The 24969-nt window shown below is 37.5% G+C and overlaps 1 protein-coding gene across 2 annotated transcripts in view; it reads right to left on the bottom strand.

Moving 5' to 3' along the window:
- Hsdl2 (hydroxysteroid dehydrogenase like 2) overlaps positions 1-24969 on the bottom strand; it is a 66488-nt gene that overhangs the window by 18611 nt on the left and 22908 nt on the right. For both annotated transcript variants that reach the window (XM_046451218.2, XM_046451219.2), the window contains 2 exons: positions 7165-7359; positions 4801-4875 (listed from right to left, as the gene is read on the bottom strand). In XM_046451218.2, the coding sequence (XP_046307174.1) occupies positions 4801-4875; positions 7165-7359 (270 nt within the window). The remainder of the gene's footprint in view (positions 1-4800; positions 4876-7164; positions 7360-24969) is intronic.

Below are 24969 nucleotides of genomic sequence, written 5' to 3'. Positions count from 1 at the left end.
GCTCAATAATGGAGCACTTACCAGAGCATGAGGCCCTGGGTTGAATCCCCAGCATCACAGAAATAATTTTAAAAAATTTAAGGCAGCACAGTGACGCATACCTGTAATCCCAGCAACTCAGGAGGCTGAGGCAGGAGAATTGCAAGTTTGAGGCCAGCCTCAGCAACTTAGGGAGTCCCTATCTCTAAATAAAATACAAAATAGGGCTGGGGATGTGGCTCAGTGGTAAAGCATCTCTGGGTCCAATCCCCAGTAAACATCCAAAATTAAAGAGCTGGTAATTGAATGAGAAAATAAAAAGTTTGTTCAAAGAAATAACTTTTTACAAAGTTCCAGTGATTTAGCAGGTGAGATATTTCAACCATTCAGAGAAAACAGCACAGAAAAAGAAAGTTACCCCATTCATTTACCATATTCAAAATGTAACCAACTTGTTACTCTAAAGAGTACAGACATAAAACTTTTTGGATTAAAACAACAAAATTCTCTTTCTTTCTCTTTTGTGTTCTGCAGATTGAACACTGAGCGTCTCACATGGTAATAAACACATATTGAACCACTGAGTTACACCCCAAATCAAACAAAAAAATCCATCTTACATCATGTAACACCCTACTTATGGGTAAAATCTAAAGATTTTCCCATTAAAATTAAGAATAAAGTAAAAATAGCTAAAATAAATATTTTCAATGAACCTCCTTGAAGTTCAAGTCAGTATAGTTAGACAAAAGCAGAAATAACTAGAAAAGGCATATATATAAATAGTAAGTTTGAGCACTCAGAAAATTCAAGATAATTAAGTCAGTGATAATTACTACAACCAATATTTAGAGAGTGCTTACCATATCAAATGCAGAATATAATGTACCACCACACTTGATCCTCACAGTGTTTACAAAAGGAAAGCAAGAGATTAGAAAACTGCCAGGCATGGTGGCGCACACCTATAATCCCAGCGACTCCAGAGACTGAGGCTGGAGGATCGAAAGTTCAAAGTCAGCCTCAGCAACTTAGTGAGTCCCTAAGAAACTCAGTGAGGCTCTGTCTCTAGACAAAAAATTTTAAAAGCTGGGAATGTAGCTCAGTGGTAGAGTGTCTGCTTAGCGTGCACAAGCCTGTGGGCTCAAGTTATTGGGTTCAATCCTCAGCAAGACAGGAGAAAGAAAAAAAATGAATTAAAATAAGAAGTGAGAAAGGTTTTAAAATGACAACTGGAGTTATACCAGCAACTTGAACTCAGACAGTCTGACTCCAGATCCTGTAATGTTGTCCACAGAGTAATACTTCCTCCACATTTCCTTTCACATCTAACTATCTAATTTGTATAAAGCCAACATAAAGGACAAGCATTGATCCAAGATCTGAACTCACCAGAACTGGCCCAAGCAGAGACTGCCAAAGCAAGGGTAGCAAAGACACAGGCTTCCTTCATGTTTCCATGGGCAGGGAATGTGTTTAGTTTTAGTAGTTACACCAGAGAGAAGAGCATTTGTCATATAAATAACTGCTGGAACCCCTCCCTTACTGGTGAGTGACTACTCAAGGTGATTTGTATATTAATCAAGATATATCATCTGTACTGTCAGGTGCCAAAGATATTTCAGGAAAAACTTGAGTTTAGCACTGAAAGACATTTTCAAGAGATAAGCTGTATTATTTATCACCTGGAACATTTAGACATATGCATAATGACTTGGCATGAAAGAATAAAACATCAGAAGGAAAAACAAACCTGTAAAGTATTTGAAATGTGCAGTCAGCAGACTGTAAACATGTAAGCTGGAATGCAAGTCACTTACAGCAATTCAGTAACTTAAAAAGAAAAAGACATATGAATGACTAGCAGCCTCCTAATATAGCCTCTCCTAACTTCACTCTAAATAAATATAAATAATGTGCTAAAAAAGCCGGGGGGGGGGGTGGCTGAGGATATAGTTCAGTGATACAGCACTTGTCTGGCATACGCACAGCCCTGGGCTCAATCCCCAGCAATGGATTAAAAAAAAAAATACAACTATCTCCTAGATTGAGACACAAATTTACTGTTAAATCTAGGAACCACGTTCAGCAACCCTAAGGTACAGAGCTGAAGAAACACAAGCCTGCCACATGAGAGATTCCCAAGGAGAACAGCCCTGGCCAACTTTAAAAAAGGAGAGAGGCACTCTTTAATTCTCTGGATTAGAGTCTGGGCTTATATCAACTTGAAAACTAGGAGTCGGCCATCTGTAAAACACAGATGTGGTTTTTCAAGAGAGACTTTATTTTTCCTCATTCTCATCTTTGCAATCCAAGTTCAAGCTTGAAGCTTGTGGTGGTGAGAGTCCTGTGGTGGTGAGTCCTGGGAAGAACACACCTCAGCGCATAGCTGATCAAGATAGGGAGGGGAAGAGCTTTGGCAGCAGGGCATACTGGAAAGAAGAGTCCTGGAAGCAGGTAAAAAAATTCCATGTCTATGTACCCAACAGGTACCACATTAGCTGAGAGAAAGGAATACCACCAGATGGACCAGGATTCAAAAGCAAACTACACATCCCTGACATTTGACTACACTACCTCCTAGTAAGAGGATGGATTAATGGGGAGAAAATATAATCTGCTGCCTATGAAAAAATAATGTAGCACAAGTGTAATACAAGACTATGCTGAAAAGCAAAAGTTTGTATCTAAAAATAATTTCCTATAAAATCCACAAGAACTCCTCCACATTAAAACTTCACAATATATTGATCTTGATTTTAAAAAATACACTACTCTGATAATGGGGAAGGCTGTGCACGTGTGAGGTATGGGGTACATGGGGTTGTTCATGTTCCTTCCTCTCAATTTTGTTGTGAAACTAAAAATGCTCTAAAAAATAAAGTCTTAAAAAAACACTATATGAAACAGGTACATAAAGTCATATATAACTGGCTGAGATAGGAAGACAATATGGAATAATGAGAGGCAGTGCTAACTGCAGGAGAAAAGACAAGCCATTATTCCCATCTTTTTGTGCTTTTCTTCTGTATTCTGGGAGTCAAGTTTGTCCTCTGTATTAGAGAGAACTCCAACAAGATTTTCTGGTTTGATTTCTATTCTATATCGCCTCTAATGTTTATTTTAATTTTGCTATTGTGTTTTTGCTTCTCAAGCTAATTACCTTTTTTAAATATATGTATGCCTTTATTTTATTTATTTATATGTGGTGCTGAGTATTGAACCCAGGGCTTTACCTGTCCTAGGTGAGCACTCTACCACTGAGCCACAACCCCTACTTTCTTTTTAACCATATCATATTGTCTTCCTATCTCAGCCATTAATGAAGATACATGACCAATAAAGTAGTTCTTATTTTAAATATGAGACGAATTAAATAAACTCAGTTCATAAATGTCTTCCTTCAAAATATCCAATCTTAGGGTACAAGACAAAAATCAGGATTTGGGGCTTACCTAAACTTAAGACCATACTCTTAAAGACTTTACAGGCTTTTTAGGTAATTTCTGCCATTCTGTAAGAGGACTTTTAAGAAAAAGACTGACAGCCTGTTTTGTGGTTTTTGTCTGTTTTGTTTTTGTTTTGCTACCAGGGATTGAACCTGGGGGACTCTACCACTGAGCTACATCCCCAACCCTTTTTAATTTTTATTTTAAGATAGGGTCTCACTAGGTTGCTTAGGTCCTAACTAAATTGCTGAGGCTGGCTTTGAGATTCTCCTGCCTCAGCCTCCTTAGCTGGTGGGATTAGAGGTTTCCACTAAAACATCCAGCCAAAGACTTAATTTTTAAAAGAGCTGTGACTGGGTGGTAGGATTCAGAACTAATTTCCTTTCTGTTATTTTCAAATTTTCTGTTATACAAAAGAAAAATTACGCTTTTTATTACCTAAGTGATTTTTTTCAATTTCCTGAAAAATCTGGGCAAAGAAAAGATAGTGACCAAAAAAAATAAGCTTAAACTGGAAATAAGGTTTGGTAATAGCCTCTAGATTCGCTAAATGTACAGAGGATATTTGTTCCTAACTTTTCTATCAGCCTTCTAAAGAAATCTAGGATCACTTAGGAGATTCACAGTACTATAATACAAAAATAAGGTAAGGACCCAGAAGAAGCACAGCCATTCTTATTAGTAAACACAAGAGAAATTCTTCCTACGGGTATTAGTTAAAGAGAGTTCCTTCTGACCTCTTTCAGGAAGCAATAGGTATAGTTTCAGAACACAAGGACTAGAACCTAAACTCTAGACCAACTCAAGGAGCCTATAATTTCCTAGTTACACAGACAAAGTAAAACCAAAACCTTCTTGAAATAAATGCCTTCCACAAAGCAGTCATAGGGTACAAACTGTGAAAACTGTTTTAAAAGAATTTTGATGTGACACATTTTTCCTCAAAATAAAATAACATATCACCTTAAAATGCCTCTAAGGAAAGCGTGCTAAAGAAAATGAATAAAACTTAAATAGATGTTTTTTTAAAAATGAAGAAATTTTAAAAGTCTAACACAGTGGCACAAGCCTGTAATCCCAGCAACTCAGAAGGCTGAGGCAGGAGGATCCAGTTTGAGGCCAGTCTCAGCAACTTAGTGAGACCCTTAAGAGCCTTACTCATAGACAGAAAAAAAAACACATGTTTTTTCTCTTTTTTTGCTAGAATTAACTAAACTCACATAACTTGTTTAGTTTAAATTACAAAATGATTTAGAAGCAGAAGACAGAAATGTCACTATTACAGGATAAATTCTATGTTTTGGAAAAAAAAAAACATAAGTTACTATCTATATTTTCTCAAAAAATATGGACTAGATCTTATGGATCTTACCAGGTGATTCCATCTGCTTGATAACTGCAACCTCTGGGTGTTCATCTAAGAAGAAATCTGGTAATAAAGGCTGGCCTGAAAAATTGACCCCAGAATAATCATGTTAATATAACAACTACAAGACATTAGGATTTTCACACCTGTTTAATAAACATTATCATTTTATTTTAAAATCATTCTGGAGAAACAGTAAAGGCTTCTGGGAGAATTATCAAACTACTTATTTTCATTAATGTTCCCATAACCTAGATATCTTCTCCCATGACTCAATTCATTTTCAAGATCTAGTTTTAAAAAACACCTTTATGTGAAGTCTTTACCTTCTTCATCCTTACAACTCCTTCTGTCCACAACTCAGCTCACCTGGCCCCTAAGAGCAGGGAGGCCCTCATTAAGGAGGACTTGCTTCCCAGATCAATGGACTTGGGTCTTTTCTCTCTTCCTCTTCTTCTCACTCTAACATCATGTAAACTAAGACATCTTCTTCTCCTAGACCTTTTTTCAGTTAACAGTTGTGCTTACAAATAAATTAATTATCTTAATTAACATCACACTGATACCTTTCATGGCACATGCATGGAGGAGACTCAAAGGTCACAAAACCTTCAACATTGCAGGAAAATTAGATGTTAATTCTCTCACTCTCTCTCTCCCCAACCCCTCTCTCTCTGTTTTTCTCCCTCCCTTCTCTGTCTTTGAAAATTAAACAAACTTCTGGAAAGCAAGAATTAATTGATATTTGTTATATCTTAATATCAGAATAACTGGTCATAGTAATAAGTTCTCAGTACTTGATAAGATTTTTAATTGAAACCTAACTTAAAAGTTTGTATAAAATGACATTGGGTCTTTAAAACCTGATGTGATCATCAAGCTGTACCAAGACCCAGAAGACAGGAGTCTGGTTCAGGTTCTGCCACCTATTAGCCATCAGCCCTTAGGCAAAGGCTTCATCTCCCTCAGCCTGTTTTTTACACTGGACTATTTTAACTACTAAATATTGTGAGTGTACTATATGTCGGGTACTGTGCCAAACACATTATATACATTATTGCACATAATTCTACAAAAAGCCTGTATGGAAGGTATCATTTGCTTCATTTTCCCAAAAAAGAAACTGGGGCACAAAGAAAGTGGGTAATATGCTCAAAGCTACACAGTAGCAAGAAGGAGAGTCAAATTTGAGCCCGAGTTGTCTTTCCCCAAATTCCACATTCTTAATCATTACACAATATTACTTCTCTCGCAGGATTGCTATGAAAGTTAATTAGATAATGTATGTGAAAGTGAACTAAAGAGACAGGTAGGGATGACACAAATCTAAAAAATGTAGTTTCTGTCAGCTACAAGCTCAGTTTAATGATTTATATGCTTTAATACAAATAAATATAACCCCCATTTATGGCTTGCATTCATTCATGCATGTGTATGAGACAGTGTCTTACTATATTGTCCAGGAGGGTCCCCAAGTGCTAGGCTCAAATGATTCTCCAGCCTCAGCCTCCCAAGCAGCTGAGACTACAGTCATGTGCCATTGCACCTGGCTTAGAATACACTTATTATATAAAGTAAAAATCCAATATCATCATCTTCTGCAATTTAAGAGAAAGTTATTTTGTAATAAGGGAGCCTTCTGCAAATTTCTCAAATCAGACTGCTATACCTAAGACAGTATGATTTCATCAATGCAACTTCACAATCCATCATTAAGGTATTAGACACTGCACTTTAAAAAATAAACACTTGGGTTGGATGCGGTGACACACCACGTAATCCCTGTGGCTCAGGAGGCTGAGGCAAGAGGATCTCGAGTTTAAAGCCAGCCTCATCAAAAGTGAAGCACTAAGCAAAGCAGTGAGACCTTGTCTCTAAAATAAAATACAAAATAGGGCTGGAGATGTGGCTTAGGGGTTGAGTGCCCCTGAGTTCAATCCCGGGTAACCCTCTCCCAAAAATAAACATTCAGAATGAGTCCACAGTCTTAAGTTTGTAAAAAAACAAAACAAAACAAAAGAAACTACTGTACCATCTGATACATCTGATACATATCCTTGAATAAAATCCTTACTCTGATTTTAACACTGACTTTAAAAACTAATTTTCATTTCTGGTTTCAAAATCTGAAAATGGCCAGTAGCTGATTAAACCCTTCTGCGTCACTTCAAAAGGCCTCAACTCACTTCTATTTGTCCTTTCTCTCTTTTTTCAAATATTGTTAGTATGGGTTTTCCACTTCATTGGAAGGACAGCTTTTAAAAGAACATATTCATTTTATGATCACACACACACACACACACACATGATGTAATCATTGCAGAAAATATGGAAAAACACATCACTATGTTAAAAAACTACAAGTATTACCTGGTTTAACTGCATAGATGTCAAAATTTTTTATTCCTTCCTCTTTTAAGATATTTTCATCAATAACAAAATTTCCAGTAAAACTTTTTGGCTTTTTGAAAATGGAATATGCAGCATCTGCGATGATATCAACTTTTCTACATTGGCTTTCAACACCAGATCCTCCCAGCATATCCATGGCAGCTGTGTGTATGGCTGTAGAAAAAATAGACACATGTACATGTACATAACTCCAAATCAAACAAAAGGACTGTGGAAGTAACAAGCAAGCACCATCCTTCAAAATTACCAAGACTAATCTCTTTATTCCTTAGATGATAAAAACAAGGTCCAAAAAGGTAAATGTTCTAGAGAAAGAACAGGGTAGAAAACACATATTCTTTACCCTATACAATGCTTCCCTACAAGGACTCCCTTAGGAGAATCACAGATAGAGATTTCTGATTTAGGATGTTCAAAAATTTATCTGGCGCCAGGCACAATGGCACATGCCTGTAATCCCAGAGGCTCAGGAAGCTGAGGCAGGAAGATCGTGAGTTCAAAGCCAGCCTCAACAATTTAGCAAGGCCCTAAGCAATTCAGTGAGATTCTGTCTTTAAATAAATATAAAAAAGGGCTAGGGATGTGGCTCAGTGGTTAATGCCCCTGGGTTCAATCCCCAATACAAAAAAAAAAAAAAAAAGGATTCACCTGGCATTCCCAAGAGTCAAGAAAACCTATACGGTATAACAGAAAATGCACTTAGCACCAAGGCACATGAGGGGAATTTTAAACGAACATCTTTGGTCCTCAGTTTTCCATCTCTAAAACATGGAGCACCCTTTCCTAAGTTTACTGCCTCTCTTCCCCCTGATTTGAAAATAGAGACTTTGTTTCTCTTGTTCATCACTGGATCCCCAATGTCTGAAACAATGATGAAAGCCCACAAGCATGCTTTCATACTGGCAGGATTTGGGAGGGTTATTTTTAAATTCATATAATACTAGTTTATAGAAAAATTTAGAAAAGAAAATAAAAAGAAGCAAAGGAAGAATCTGTATATGTCGGTTTGAGTGCTGGTGACTAAACCCAGAACCTCTACACTACCAGTCCAAAGAATTTTTAAATATAATCTGCAATTTTTGATTTTCACCATTTGGGGTTTTTTTTTTATTGAACCCATGGCATTTTACCACTGAGCTACACCCCTAGTCCTTTTTATTTTTTATTTTGAGACAGGGTCTCACTAGATTGCAGAGGCTAGCCTGGAATTTGCAGTCTTTCTGCCTCAGCCTCCTGAATAGCTGTACAGATACTTGACCAAAGTCCATATTTCTTATATGAAGTAATGTGTGACTCCATGATGAATGGTACATTGTTAATTATATATTGCCGAAAATTTTAACATCTCAAATCTGTTTATGTATATTTTAGTTTACACAAAGCAATGAAAATCAATTTGTTTCCATGTACTTTCTTTTTTTTCTTTTTGGTACCAGGGATTAAACCCAGGGGCGCTTAACCACTTAGTCACATCCCCAGCCCTTTATATTTTTTATTTGAGACAGGATCTCACTAAGTTGCTTAGGGCCTTGCTAAGTTGCTGAGGCTGGCTTTGAACTTTCCATTATCCTTCATCCACCTCCTGAGTTGTTGGGATGACATATGCCCCTTTGCCCAGCTTGATTCTACGCACTTTAGGCTTGAGTTTCTAACAAAACTTCTCTCCATTCCATCATTAAAACAACATATAAAATTATTACACACTTGGGGCTGGGGCTGTAGCTCAGTGGTAGAGTACTTGCCTCACACGTGTGAGGCGCTGGGTTTGATCTTCAGTACCACATAAAAAATAAGCAAAGATATTGTGGCCATCTACAACCCAAAAAAAATTTGGAAAAAAATTATTACACGGGCTGGGGATGTGGCTCAAGCGGTAGCGCGCTCGCCTGGCATGCGTGAGGCCCGGGTTCGAGCCTCAGCACCACATACAAACAAAGACGTTGTGTCCACTGAAAACTAAAAAATAAATATTAAAATTCTCTTTCTTTAAAAAAAATTAAATTACACACTAGAATAACTTATATATACTTTGGTCTGTAAGATAAAATGTTTGTAGCTTATAAGAGCCACTGGCTCTTTTTCATTCATTCAAAAAATAGTTATTGAGTACTTAATTCGAGTCAGATATTACTTAGGGAAAAAGGAGTGGACAAGAGACATAAACCACTACTTTCACAGAGCTTATGTCTGCACTTCAAAAGAATGCTCAAGTAACTTAGGGGATTTCATAAAAGCATTGAGTTAGAAGATAGCTTTCTACCTTATAACTAAAGTTCATTCACTAGGAGTTAATTTGTTTTTCTTTCTTTTTTTTTTTTTACTTAATCAATAGGTTTCATCCTTAAAGTGACATCTTATTAATTAAAAAAAAAAAAAAACAGCAGCTAACATTCATCAAATATGCCTTGTGCCAGGAATGCTGCTACACACTTTCACATACATTATCTGAATTCTTAGAACCCAAGTGTTAGATACTGTTATTTCCATTTTAAGGATAGAAGCACTAAGACACAGAGGGTTGTGACTTATCCAAGGTCACAGGAGCTAGAATTCAAGTACCTGGCAGCCTGACTTCTATCTACCTCAAGCGTTAACCAAGTTCTTAGAATTCAGTTATTGTCCCATTCCTATAAACTGCACAATTTTTCCCAAAATATTTCAAGAGGGCAAATCTGGAGACCATTATACATATTTGTATATTCCCAATTTCAACGTAGACTATATGAGTGGCATGAGAATTTTTTAAAATTCTAAATTAGAAGACTAATATGTATGTCAATTTGGAGGTATAGTTCAGGAGTAGAGTGCTTGCATTGCATGTGCAAGGCCCTGAGTTTGATCCCAAGCACTACCAAAAAAAAAAAAAGAATATATCAAGTCCAAATATGTACATGCTGTGTGTACATGTACACATGTACAGAACATAAGAACAAGGAATGGTTCTCCAAAACAACCTATCGTTAGGTTTAACAATCTTTCTAGAAAAAATACAAAGAAGGCACCAATAGAGGCAAACTGTGGAGCTATGGAGCTATTTTTTCCTTTCTTTTTTCTTTTATCTTTTTTTTTTTTTGGTCATGCTGGGAATCAAACCCAGGGCTTTACACATGCCAGACAAATCTCTCCCTATGAGCCACATTCTCAGAGGGAGAGAAGGCCCAAGTCTTCTCAGAATCTCAAGATTTTGCAATAACAATAGGCTAACTCAACAGAAAATAAAAATTGATAACCAAAACAGCCTATAGGATCAATCAAATAAAACTCACTGATGACCTCTGGGAAAGAAAATGAATGAGTTTGTTATGAATACAGATAAGACTTGGATCACAAGTAACTTCAAAACTTGAGTCTTAATGTTTGTTTCTAACTTTTTCATTACTGTATAATTAGCTATCCATTTAGTAAATATCAGCTATTATCTTGTCTAAAAAAAAAAATTTGAGTCTTATTAAGGAATAACTGGAAAGATATTGAATAGTTTCTGATTGATTCTCCTATTGACAGCTTACTCAAAACAGTAACAAGAGTTTAAAACCAATCAAAGATTTCTTTTTATATAAACATTGGAGTGCATATCAAGCTTAAAATATCAGCGCTGCCTTCAACTCCTTCTCTGGTGAAAGAGCTTGCCTCACTTCTCAACACCTGCCAGCCCTCACTGCCCCTCACCTGTACCTGTGCTCACTGACCCAATGATGTCACTGATTATAAAGAACAAAATTTACTTTATGCACAGCTAAGGATACAAAAGAGCTGTCAACTGAACTATGGTACATCATTAACTGCAAGGTGAATATTGGTACCAGAGATGTAAAACATTGCTGGGAGCCATTAGCCAAGTAGGTATGACAATTTCCTTGCCAGCGTACCCCATGTTGCAGTGACATTGAATGTAGGTGACCTTGCTCAAGGACCAAGGCAGATTAGGGCATTCCCAGTTTAGGTTCCAGGTTTAAGGTTTAAGATTATTCCTGCTGATATGTAAATCAATGGATGTGTAACTGATGTGATTCTGCAATCTGTATATGGGGTAAAAATGGGAGCTCATAACCCACTTGAATCAAATTGTGAAATATGATATATCAAGAACTATGTAATGTTTTGAACAGCCAACAATAAAAAATTTAAAAAAAAAAAAAAAAGATTATTCCTGCTGGGAATAGGGCATATCCTGCTGCCTGAGTTCCCCTTGAGTTCTCACGGGATTCAGACAGTATATTTTGGGAGATAGAAGCCCAGAGAACGTGGATTTGGGCAGAGAATGTGGATTTGGGCAGAGAATGTGGATTTGGGCAGAGAACGTGGATTTGGGCAGAGAACGTGGATTTCCCCAGAACGTGATTGTAGACGGCTGGTGTGAGTTCGGGAATAAAGAGTTGCTGTTTGAATCTACAAGCTGTGTGGTGGCTCGTGATTGTGTGCCCAGCCAGACTGCAGCATTTGTGCCCAGCCAGACTGTGGCAAAACATTTTGATATCACAAATGTAAAAGTGTAAAACAGGTATCTCAGATTCAACAAAATATAATACAAAAGCTGTTGAACTCAGTCAGTGAATAGGTCCCTGGAAAAACAGGGGGATTTGTTTTGATTTCCAGCACCAAAGTGGAGGAGGAGGCAGCTGCCACGCTGTCTCCTCACCCTCCCTGGTTAACTGAGTTCTCACATCTGTTTGTAATGTGATCCAGGTATCAGAGGCCTGCATAGAAGTGATACTTTAGTGACCTTCTTCTTTGTTGTCATTACCAGATCAGCAGTTGCCCTTCCCAAACTCCTTATCCCAGCCGGCTCACATAAAATCCAACACAAAGTGGACTTTCCTGTTTCCACCACATGTGTTCAGACCAGTTAGATGGAGGAGGTACACAACATTTTGAGTAGCAGCCAGCTTCCCTTGTCCCCTCACCCTACACCACAACAGAAACTATGAAATAGGCCTTATAAAAAGAAAAAAATTATAATTCTAGAGGTGATTCAAGATAGTCTATCTTGACACTATAAGCATACATGCATACTCTCAGACTCAATGTAAACTATATGAATCACATGAAAATTCTTTGAAATTCCAAATTAGAAGTCTAATTAAGAGTGTATTTGCTGAAGCTGGGCATGGTGGTATATGCATATAATCTCAAGCTGCTTGGGAGGTAGAGGCAGGAGGATCACAAGTTTGAGACCAGCCTGGGGAACTTAGTGAGGCCCTGTCTCAAAACAAAATTTTAAAAAGGGTTGGGGATTATAGCTCATGGTAGAGTAACTACCTCATATGCATAAGGTCCTGGGTTTAATTCCCATAACTAAATATATATATATATATATATATATATATATATATATATATATATATATATGTGTGTGTGTGTGTGTGTCAGAAGTGTAGAGTGCTTGCCTAAGTATGTGTATGCCCCTGGGTTCCATCTCTAGCACTACAAAAGCAAATAAAGTCAAAATACATGTCATGCCCATATGTGTATGTGTGTAAGTGAATGATCTTCAAGGCATGAAACCATTAGAGGCCTGCTCTCTGATTCTTCTCTGGATGTGATGATTTTAGCAGAGTGAAAGTGCTAAAGCCAGGAAGAGCAATGTCACCAGTACCAAGCCAAGAGGTCAAGCAGGAGAGCAAGGCGCTGCTCTGATGAAAAATAATATATGTTACATGGTATCCATTTCACTAAGTGCAATAAATCTCCTTTTCCTTAAATGGCAATCATACTGTGAGTTACTTCTAGCTGACATAGTCAGTTCCAGCTGACACAGTCTTCTACACAGCCCAGGATGAGGAAATGTGTTTTTATTTTGTTTTTTTAAATTAAACAGCCCAGAGCCTGGATCCCTTCTCAAATCCATTTCACTGCCTTACTCATAAATAATGTAACATTCTAGCTATCTTTCCTGCCTCCTCTCTCTATAATCTTATAAACCATCCAATAGCCCGATGAGGGATTAAATGTCTTAAACCCCATCAAACAACCATATCGCTTTATTGCTATTTTTCTATACTACTTATTATTACTACCCTGTTTAAAAAAAAAAAAAAAAGTTATTTTTTTCCAGCACTGGGGATTGAACCCAGGGACATTTTACCACTAAAGTTAGATCCTCAGACCACCACCCCCTACTTTTTTTTTTTTTTTTTAATTTTGATACAGTCTCACTAAATTGCCTTGGCCAGCCTTGAATTTGTGATCCTCCTGCCCCAGCCTCTCAAATAGCTATAATGACAAGTATAATGTGCCACCACCTGCCTATGGAGCTTGAATTTTAACCTATATTCAGTGCAGAACCACTTGAAGAATTTTTAAAACAGTAGAGCATTAACAAGAAGAGGGAAAATAGGAACATGAAGTGATATAGCTGTTTAAGATGTTTAATTCCTACATCTGACTATTGAATGACTTGTGAGATTATAGAGACAGGAATTAAAGAAAGTTAGAATATTACACTACTCATTAGTAAGGCAATGAGAACGGACTTTAGAGCTCCTAGGCTGGGGATGTAGCTTAGTGGTAGAATGCTTACCTACCACGTATGAGGCCCTGTTCAACACCCAGCACTGGGGGAAAAAAAATCAACAGCTAAAGTTCGCAAATAAGACCTGAGGCTTAGCTCATCCATCTCCCTCCACACCCTCATCTCCACCCAACATTCCAGTGAACCTGAACTACTTGAGTTGCTCAAGTTTAGTGGGAAATAACAGCCAACGCCCTATCATACACCCCATCACACTCCTAGGAGTTCCACCATGTACAACAGGATTTTCCCATGCTCCAGCCTTTGCATATGTAGTTGGCTATACCAAGGGATGTATTGCCCAGTTTTCCTCACTAGCCTCACATCCCCTTGAAATCTTATTTCTACTGTATGCCTCCTTTTAAAAATCTCCATTCTTTACCCTTTAACCTGAGTTAGAAGGAACTTTTGCTATGTTTAAAAAGTACCCTGTATATAATTAATCCTTCCACGTGTCACAAGGAATATGATTATAAATTTACCATGTCATCAAGTCTCAGACCATATGATACCACTGGCACCAAGATGTCTAGTAAACCAAAAACAAGCACCTTAAAGTTATAGCAAAGAGCTGATTTCTCTTGCAGGTCCTGATGATCCCTTCTGTATGTAGTGCCACACAATATTATCCTTCATATAAAATTTTGTCTACTTTTTAAAAAAAAAAATTTGTAGTTGTAGATGGATAGAATGCTTTTTTTGTTTGTTTGTTTTTATGTGGTGCTGAGGCTCAAACCCAGTGCTTCATGCATGCTAGGCAGGCGCTCTACCACTGAGCTACAGCCCCAGCCCAAGTTTTGTCTACTTTGATACTAAGCAGGAGGCAATCATACTGTACATTTGTTCATTCTTTCACATGTTCATTCATCAAACTTTGTTTGGAGGGCAAGTACCAGGGATTGAACTTAGGGCCACTTGACCACAGAGCCACATCCCCAGCCCTATTTCGCTTCATTTAGAGACAGGGTTTCACCGAGTTGCTTAGCATCTCTCTTTTTGCTGAGGCTGGTTTTAAACTGGCAATCCTCCTGCCTCAGCCTCCTGAGCTGTTGGGATTACAGATATTAGCCACCACACCTGGCTTCATCAAACTTTTATTGAAGGTCTATAACAACTAGAAAAAATGAACAAAGCAGACACTGTCCCTGTTGTCAAGAAGTTTTTATTCTAGCTAGGAATGCACTGAACTATCCCAATTATAAATTAATAATTAATTATAAATTAATAATTACAAATGTTTTAAATAAAGGAAATGCACAGACTACCAAATCCAATGAATCTCCACCTTATAAGAACTATTAGCAACATTTGACACAATCATTCCCCTTCCTCCTTGAAACATTTACTTTAAGTGGCTTTCAAGGTATCATACTTTGGATTTCTTCCTACCTAATGGACTGTGCAAGTCTTCCTCTTTTTCTAATCCTTTTAATGATGCATTGGCCAATGGTCTTTTCTCCTTATACATCATCAAGTGTTATGGCTTTATACACCATTGATAAGCTAATAACCTCCAGACTCATATACCCAGTTGTCTACTGACCAGTTCTACCTGATGCTCAAACACAATGCCTCAAACTGAATTCCTAACCTTTCTCTCCTAATCTATAGCTCTCCCCCTCTCAGTTCATGGCATGCCCACTGCTCTAGTTTGCTCAAGGCAAAAATCTTGGCATCATCTTTGATTCTTTGTCTCTCGCACCCACATACAATCTGTCAGCAGAGCCTGCTGGTTCTATCTTTAGAATATCTCAATATGTGACTATTCTCCACTACCTTTACTGTCACTGCAGTAGTGTCCAGTTTCTCTCTTGCCCCACCTCCCCAAAAATCTAGGCTCAACAGAACAGCTGGAGAGATCCCTTTAGGCATTTAAGATAAATCAGATCATTCCTCTGCTCAAAACCCAGCAACTGCTTATTTCACTCTTGAGTAAAAGGCTGAATTTTGACAAGGACCTATGGTATCTGACCTCTACTTCCCTTAGATATCATCTCATCATTTCCCACTACTGTCCCCTCTCTTCGGAAACACTGGCCTTCTCCCTGCTCTCTGACCCCATCAGCCATGCTTGTCCATAGGACCTTTTCACTGATTACTTCCCTCTGCCTTGGATACTTTCCCTTCAAATAACATATTCCCAAGGCTCACTCTGTCACCTCCAAGTCTATGTTCAAATGCCACATTCTCAAAAAGGCCAAGCCTTTCTACCTTGTTTTTCTTTTTTAATTGAAACCTTCTCTCCCCAATATATGAGATTCCCAATCCCTCTTTCTTTGTTCTATTTCTTCACAGCATTATCATCTATTTGGTTGTCTATTATGTCTCTCCCAGTTAGACTGTTACGTTCCTTGAGGGCAGAGATTCTTACCTGTTTTGTTCTCTGATGTTCTTTAAGCAAACAGAACAGAGCTTGGCAATTAACAGGTGTCTAATAATGTTTGTTGTATCAATAAGATCTAAAATTCTTAGTCATAGGCTTTTTCTCACTTTGTTAACTCAGGATTCCCAAAACCTACAGGTTAGAGAGTGCAGGCAAGCAGGAAGAACAAGCACAAACAATGGTAACAAACTCTTACATCTCCCACCCTAAATAGTAAACTCTGTGAGGGTGACAGACCCTCACATTCATCTCAGTACCCAATGCCTGCATGTAACAGCTGAAATATCTGTTGAATGCGTCATCAATGAATACTGCTGAGAACCATTTAAGTCTCAATGAATGTTTGGAAAACGAATGAATGGAAAGTGACAACATAAAAGAGGTACAAAGAGATCTTTATTTATTTATTTTTTTAAAGAGAGAGAGAGAATTTTAATATTTATTTTTTAGTTTTCAGCGGACACAACATCTTTGTTTGTATGTGGTGCTGAGGATCGAACCCGGGCCGCATGCATGCCAGGCAAGCGCACTACCACTTGAGCCACATCCCCAGCCCCCAAAGAGAACTTTATTAGAACTTTGTTACTTCAGAGTCCTCCCTTCTAACTACCTAACTCTATCAATTTTGGTAGCAATGACATCTGGGCTGGGGGAAGGAAGCTGAGAAAGTATGAGAGATGCTGAAAGGCTGAGGCAGCAGCTCAGGAGGAACATTTTGCAAGTTCAAAGCCAACCTCAGCAACTTAGCGAGGCCCTAAGCAACTCAGCAAGACCCTGTCTCTAATGAAAAAGGGCTGGGGATGTGACTTGGTGGTTGAGTGTCCTTGAGTTAAATCCCTGGTACCAAAAAAAAAAAAAAAAGGTAAGACTAAAAAGGTAGTTGTTTATAAATTTTGAAATCCAAACACATTTCTATGTCCCAGCACCAAACAGAGCTGTGGCTGCCCCAAAATAGACTGTCAGAATGCTTCTCTGTCCCCAATTCTAGGCTCATATGAGCCCTTTAGAATACAATGACTTTCCCAACTCCTAGATTTTGAAGAGAGTTTACTGCTTTTGGTTAAAGACCAATATTAAAGTTTTCTCTTATACTCTCCTATATCAAGAATTCTTGTTTATTACCTATATTTCTTATTCCCAGTTATTCTATCATAATCCGATCATATTTAGCCATACATACTGCAGTGTTATTTGTTTGTCATTATTTTCTCTTTTCTTTTCTGAATCATATCCTGAAAAAGTCTTTGTTCTGACAGCTTGCTGTTTAAGAGACTTTTCTAGATTTTTCTCAAGTGTGATAGCAGACTCACATATCTTCCTTCAATAAATATTATCTTGGCTGAGTTCCTTCTTGTCAGTAATGTGCAGATGTTATTTCACAGCCTTCTTGTTTCTAGTGTTTGAAGATGAAAAGAGACTGCAGACCTCTTTTTTTTTGGTAAGAAACGTGCTTGACAGATTTTCTTCCGATTCATGAAATTCTGAGATCCCTTAGATATTTTTTCCCACTCCCTATAAATTCAGACTCATATTTGATAAACCTTTCAATCCATATATGTATGTCTTTCTTCAGCCTCAGGGAATTGCTTTCTATTATTAGTTCAATTATTGTTTCTACTCTATTTGTTGTATTTCCAGCCTTCCTTCTGGGACTCCTGATATTTGCATGTTCCCCTGAATGTGTTTTCTCAGTTTCTTCTTTTTACTCACAGTGCATTTGCTCTTTTATTTCTTGCACTTGAACTTCCAAGCTATTTATTCAGGTATTACAATAAAAATACAGTCCTTCAATTCAAATATTATACATATATTTTTAATTCACAACAATCTATTATTACTTCCAGAAAGCACTTTTTTCTGCTATAATTCAATCTCTTAATGTAGTTGTAGTTTTTAATCAAGGTATTTTCTGTTTCATTAGCAGTTTTATTCTACTGAAAGCTGCTATTCTAGATGTTTTTTTTTTTTCTTTCTGTGCCTGGATATGGGTCCCCTTACCTCCACTGAATTTTTTTAAAATTATTTTTTACTTGTAGATGGACACAATATCTTTATTTTTAAAAAATATTTTTCCTTTAGTTGTATTTTTATGTGGTGCTAAGGATCAAACCTAGCACCTAGGACATGCTAGGTGAGTGCCCTACTGCTGAGCCACAGCTCCAGCCCCACACACTATCTTTACTTCATTTATCTATTTTTATGTGGTGCTGAGGATCGAACCCAGTGCTTCACGTATGAGAGGCGCTTGCTCAACCCCGGAGCTACAAATCTCAGCTCTCTATCCAGGAATTTTGAGTACAGATGTTCCTCAACTTATCATGGGGTTATGCCCTCATAAACCCCTCATAAATTGAGAACATCTTAAATCAAAAATGCATTTAAGAGCTGGGTGGGACTGGGGTTGTGGCTTAGCGGTAGAGCACTCGCCTAGCACATGCAAGGCCCTGGGTTCGATCCTCAGCACCACATACATAAATAAATAAATAAAATAAAGATGATATTCTGTCCAACCAAAAAATACTTTTTTTTCTTTACCCTTTATTTTTTTTTATTGGTTGTTCAAAACATTATAAAGCTCATGATATATCATCTTTCATACATTTGACTCAGTTGGGTTATGAACTCCCATTTTTACCCCAAATACAAATTGCAGAATCACATCAGTTACACACTCACGTTTTTACATAATGGCATATTAGTGACTGTTGTATTCTGCGACCTCTCCTATCCCCTACTATCCCCCCTCCCCTCCCCTCCCATCTTCCCTCTCTACCTCATCTGCTGTTGTTCAATTCTCTCCCTTGTTCCCCCCCCCTTTCCCCTCACAACCTCTTATATGTAATTTTGTGTAACATTGAGGGTCTCCTACCATTTCCATATGCTTTCCCTTCTCTCTCCCTTTCTCTCCCCCCACTCGTCTCTGTTTAGTGTTAATCTTTTCCTCATGCTCTTCCTCCCTGTTCTGTTCTTAGTTGCTCTCTTTATATCAAAGAAGACATTTGGCATTTGTTTTTTATGGATTGGCTAGCTTTGCTTAGCATAGTCTGTTCTAATGCCATCCATTTCCCTGCAAATTCTATGATTTTGTCATTTTTTAGTGCTGCGTAATACTCCATTGTGTATAGATGCCACTTTTTTTTTTATCCATTCATCTATTGAAGGGCATCTAGGTTGGTTCCACAGTCTAGCGATTGTGAATTGTGCCGCTGTGATCATTGATATGGCAGTATCCCTATAGTGCGCTCTTTTAAGATCCTCAGGGAATAGTCCGAAAAGGGCGATAGCTGGGTCAAATGGTGGATCCATTCCCAGCGATAGCTGGGTCAAATGGTGGATCCATTCCCAGCTTTCCCAGGAATCTCCATACTGCTTTCCAAATTGGCCTCACCAATTTGCAGTCCCACCAGCAGTGTACAAGTGTACCCTTTTCCCCACATCCTCGCCAACACTTATTGTTGTTTGACTTCATAATGGCTGCCAATCTTACTGGAGTGAGATGGTATCGTAGGGTGGTTTTGATTTGCATTTCTCTGACTGCTAGAGACGGTGAGCATTTTTTCACGTACTTGTTGATTGATTGTATGTCCTCCTCTGTGAAGTGTCTGTTCAGGTCCTTGGCCCATTTGTTGATTGGGTTATTTGTTATCTTATTGTTTAATTTTTTGAGTTCTTTGTATATTCTGGATATTAGGGCTCTATCTGAAGTGTGAGGGGTAAAAATTTGTTCCCAGGATGTAGGCTCTCTATTTACCTCTCTTATTGTTTCTCTTGCTGAGAAAAAACTTTTTAGTTTAAGTAAGTCCCATTTGTTTATTCTTGTTATTAACTCTTGGGCTACGGGCATCCTATTAAGGAATTTGGAGCCCGACCCCACAGTATGTAGATCATAGCCAACTTTTTCTTCTATCAGACGCAGTGTCTCTGATTTGATATCTAGCTCCTTGATCCATTTTGAGTTAACTTTTGTGCATGGCGAGAGAAAGGGATTCAGTTTCATTTTGTTGCATATGAATTTCCAGTTTTCCCAGCACCATTTGTTGAAGATGCTATCCTTCCTTCATTGCATACTTTTAGCCCCTTTATCAAATATAAGAAAGTTGTACTTTTGTGGATTGGGTTCTGTGTCCTCTATTCTGTACCATTGGTCCACCTACCTGTTTTGGTACCAGTACCATGCTGTTTTTGTTACTATTGCTTTGTAATACAGTTTGAACTCTGGTATCACTATACCTCCAGATTCACACTTCCTGCTTAGAATTGCTTTTGCTATTCTGGGTCTTTTGTTTTTCCATATGAATTTCATGATTGCTTTATCTATTTCTACAAGAAATGCTGTTGGGATTTTGATTGGCATCGCATTAAACCTGTAGAGAACTTTGGGTAATATCGCCATTTTGATGATGTTAGTTCTGCCTATCCATGAACAGGGTACATTTTTCCATCTTCTAAGATCTTCTTCTATCTCTCTCTTTAGGGTTCTGTAGTTTCCATTGTATAAATCTTTCACCTCTTTTGTTAGGTTGATTCCCAAGTATCTTATTTTCTTTGAGGATATTGTGAATGGAGTGGTTTTCCTCATTTCCATTTCAGAAGTTTTGTTGCTGATATACAGGAATGCCTTTGATTTATGCATGTTGATTTTATATCCTGCCACTTTGCTGAATTCATTTATTAACTCCAGCAGTTTCTTTGTAGACCCTTTTGGGTCTGTTAAATATATGATCATGTCATCCGCAAATAGTGATAATTTAAGTTCTTCTTTTCCTATTTTTATGCCTTTAATTTCTTTTGTCTAATTGCTCTGGCTAGTATTTCAAGAACTAAATTGAATACAAGTGGTGATAGAGGGCATCCCTGTCTTGTTCCAGATTTTAGAGGGAATGCCTTCAGTTTTTCTCCATTTAGGATGATGCTAGCCTGAGGTTTAGCATATATAGCTTTTACCATGTTAAGGCAAGTTCCTGTTATCCCTAGTTTTTCTAGTGTTTTGAACATAAAGGGATGCTGTACTTTGTCGAATGCTTTTTCTGCATCTATCGAGATGATCATATGGTTCTTGTCTTTAAGTCTATTGATGTGGTGAATAACATTTATTGATTTCCGTATATTGAACCAGCCTTGCATCCCAGGGATGAATCCTACTTGATCATGATGCACAATTTTTTTGATATGCTTTTGTATTCGATTCGCCAGGATTTTATTGAGAATTTTTGCATCCAATTTCATTAGAGATATTGGTCTGTAGTTTTCTTTCTTTGAAGTGTCTTTGTCTGGTTTCGGGATCAGGGTGATGTTGGCCTCATAGAATGAATTTGGAAGAACTCCTTCTTTTTCTATTTCTTGAAATAGCTTGAAAAGTATTGGTATTAATTCTTCTTTGAAGGTTTTGTATAACTCTGCTGTATACCCATCCGGTCCAGGGCTTTTTTTTGGTTGGTAGTCTTTTGATGGCTTCTTCTATTTCTTCCTTTGTTATTGGTCTGTTTAAATTGTGTGTGTCTTCCTGACTCAATCTGGGCAGATCGTATGACTTAAGAAATTTATCGATATCTTCATTATCTTCTATTTTATTGGAATATAGGGTTTCAAAATACTTTCTAATTATCTTCTGTATTTCTGTAGTGTCTGTGGTGATATTGCCTTTTTCATCCTGTATGTTAGTAATTTGAGTTCTCTCTCTTCTCTTCATTAGCATGGCTAAGGGCCTGTCGATCTTATTTATTTTTTCAAAGAACCAACTTTTAGTTTTTTCAATTTTTTCAATGGTTTTTTTTTGTTTCAATTTCGTTGATTTCTGCTCTAATTTTAATTATTTATTGTCTTCTACTACATTTGCTGTTGTTTTTCTCTTCCTTTTCTAGGTTTTTGAGGTGTAGTGTGAGTTCATTTATTTGTTGGTTTTTTCTTTTTTGAGGAAAGAACTCCAAGAAATGAATTTCCCTCTTAAAACTGCTTTCATTGTGTCCCATAGATTCCAGTATGTTGTGTCTGTATTGTCATTTGTCTCTAAGAATTTTTTTTATCTCCTCCTTTATGTCTTCTGTAACCCATTGATCATTCAGCAACATATTGTTCATTTTCCATGTGATGTAGGATTTTTCCTTCCTTCTTTTATCATTGATTTCCAGTTTCATTCCATTATGATCAGATATGGTGCATGGTATCATCTCCACACCTTTATATTTACTAAGAGTTGCCCTATGGCATAATATATGGTCTATCTTTGAGTAGGATCCATGTGCTGCTGAGAAGAACGTGTATCCACTTGATGATGGTTGATATATTCTATATATGTCAGTTAAGTCTAGGTTATTGATTGTGCTATTGAGTTCTATAGTTTCTTTATTCAGCTTTTGTCTAGAGGATCTGTCTAATGGCGAGAGCGGTGTGTTGAAGTCACCCATTATTATTGTGTTGTAGTCTATTTGACTCTTGAACTTGAGGAGAGTTTGTTTTATGAACGTTGCAGCACCATTGTTTGGTGCATACAAATTGATAATTGTTATGTCTTGTTGGTGGATGGTTCCTTTTAACAGTATATAGTGTCCTTCTTTATCCCTTTTGATTAACTTAGGTTTGAAGTTGATTTTATTCGATATGAGTATGGCCACTCCTGCTTGCTTCCGAGGGCCATGTGAGTGGTATGATTTTTCCCAACCTTTTACCTTCAGCCTGTGTAAGTCTTTTCCTATCATATGAGTCTCCTGAAGGCAGCATATTGTTGGATTTGTTTTTTTGATCCAGTTTACTAGCCTATGTCTCTTGATTGGTGAGTTTAGGCCATTAACATTTAAAGTTACAATTGAAATATGATTTGTACTTCCAGTCATGTTTATTTATTTATTTATTTTAGTTTGGCTAGTTTTTACTTTTTGGTTATTTTCCTCCCCCTTTACTGAGATACCTCCCGCTGTTAGTTTTGGGCACTATTTTTCAATTCCTCTTCTTGTAGTATTTTGCTCAAAATGCTTTGCAGTGCTGGTTTTCTGGCTGCGAATTCTTTTAGCTTTTGTTTATCATGGAAGATTTTAATTTCATTGTCAAATCTGAAGCTTAATTTTGCTCGATACAGTATTCTTGGTCCAAAAAATACTTAAAAAAAAAAAAAAAAAAAAAGCTGGGGACAGTGGTGCATGCCTCTAATCCCAGAAACTTGAGAGGCTGAGGCAAGAGGGTTGCAAGTTTGAGGCCAGCCTCAGCAACTCAGTGAGACCCCAAGCAATTTAGAAAGACCCTGTTCTCTAAATAAATAGAATAAAGGTATTTAAAAAAAAATTCTATCATTGCTGGGTGAGGTAGTATACATCTGTACTCCCAAGTATCTTGGGAGGCTGAAGTAGGAGAATCACAAGTTTGAAGCCGGCCTCAACAACTTAGTGAAGCTTTCTAAGCAACTTAGCAAGACCCTGTCTCAAAGCAAAAAGGACTGGCGAGATAGCTCAGAGGTAAAGGGTAAAGTACCTCTGTGTTCAATCCCCAACACCCAAAAAACAAAACAAAAAAAAAAGAGTCTAATACAAAGCATATTTTGTGACAAAGTGTTAATATCTCATGTACTTACTCAGATGGGCATCTGGGTTTGTTTGTTTGTTTTAATCCAGGAGCACTTTACCACCGCGCTACATCCCCAGCTTTTTTGTTTTGAGACAGGGTCTCACTAAGTTGCTTAGGGCCTTGCTAAGTCACTGAGGCTGGCTTTGAATTTTTTTAAAAAATATTTTTATTTTAGTTGTAGACGGACACACAATATCCTTTTTATTAATTTATTGCTTTTTTTTTTTTTAATGTGGTGCTGAGCCTCAAACCCAGTGCTTCACACATGCAAGGCAAGCACTCTACCACTGAGCTATAGCCCCAGCCCCTGGCTTTGAATTTTTGATTCTCCCACCTCAGCTCCTGAGTCACCACACTTAGCAAGATGGGCATTTTATAAATATAACAGTATGCAAAAACACAAAATACAAAATCCAAAACGATGCTGACAGCACAGTACACAGCAGAAATCAGCTGTTACCCTCATATGACTGTGGCTGACTGGAAGTGGCGACTCGTTGCTATTGTCCAGTACCATGGAATATGTGGTACTGCATACTCTTAGCCAGTGAAAGAACAAAATTCAAAATCAGAAGTATTGAAAGCTGAACTACTTTCACATCATTGAAGAGTTGGAAAATCATTAAGTCAAACCATCGTAAGTTGGGGACTGTCTATATCTAGTCTCCCTTCTCTGTTCTCTGCTGGCCCCATGTGTCCTCTTCTCCCAGAAGGAATCAAAGTCCTTCTCAGTCGCTTCTCTTACATAATCATTAGACATACATTTTCAGGGATGAGATGCCCATTTAGATTGAAGAGGAAAGAAATTAAGGCTTTCCTGGGCAATATCTATTAAGTATATAAAAATATATGATGAAATAAGTTATCTTCTCTTTTTCTTTCTTTAAGCTATTTTGATATAAAAGTGGTAAGTAAAAAACCCACAAGAAAGAAAGATTTTCAGCAGCCAGGAGGCCATCAATTTGTCATACCAAAACTGAAAATGTTGGGACTGGGGTTGTGGCTAAGCGGTAGAGTGCTCGCCTCACACGCACGAGACCCTGGGTTCGATCCTCAGTACCACATAAAAATAAGTAAGTGAAATAAAGTTATTGTGTCCTACAACTAAAAAATAAATATTTTTTTAAAAACTGTAAATTTATATACAAAGCCCAGGCACATGAAGACTCTCCTATCATCCAAGAAGGCTCTGGGCACTCTGTGAACTCACAAGAACTTATATCAAACTATACATAATGCAGCCTTTTATAAAAGCAAAGATAAAAATAGTAGGAATATAAGAAAGTTAAAAAGCATTTTGGGGGATATGTAAGGA

The sequence above is a fragment of the Marmota monax genome, unplaced genomic scaffold (genome assembly GCF_021218885.2).
Source record: "Marmota monax isolate L192 unplaced genomic scaffold, Marmota_monax_Labrador192_F-V1.1 WCK01_AAM20220418_F8-fsc00020, whole genome shotgun sequence".
Classification (NCBI taxonomy): Eukaryota; Metazoa; Chordata; class Mammalia; order Rodentia; family Sciuridae; genus Marmota; species Marmota monax.
This window is presented reverse-complemented; position numbering and strand designations above follow the sequence as displayed.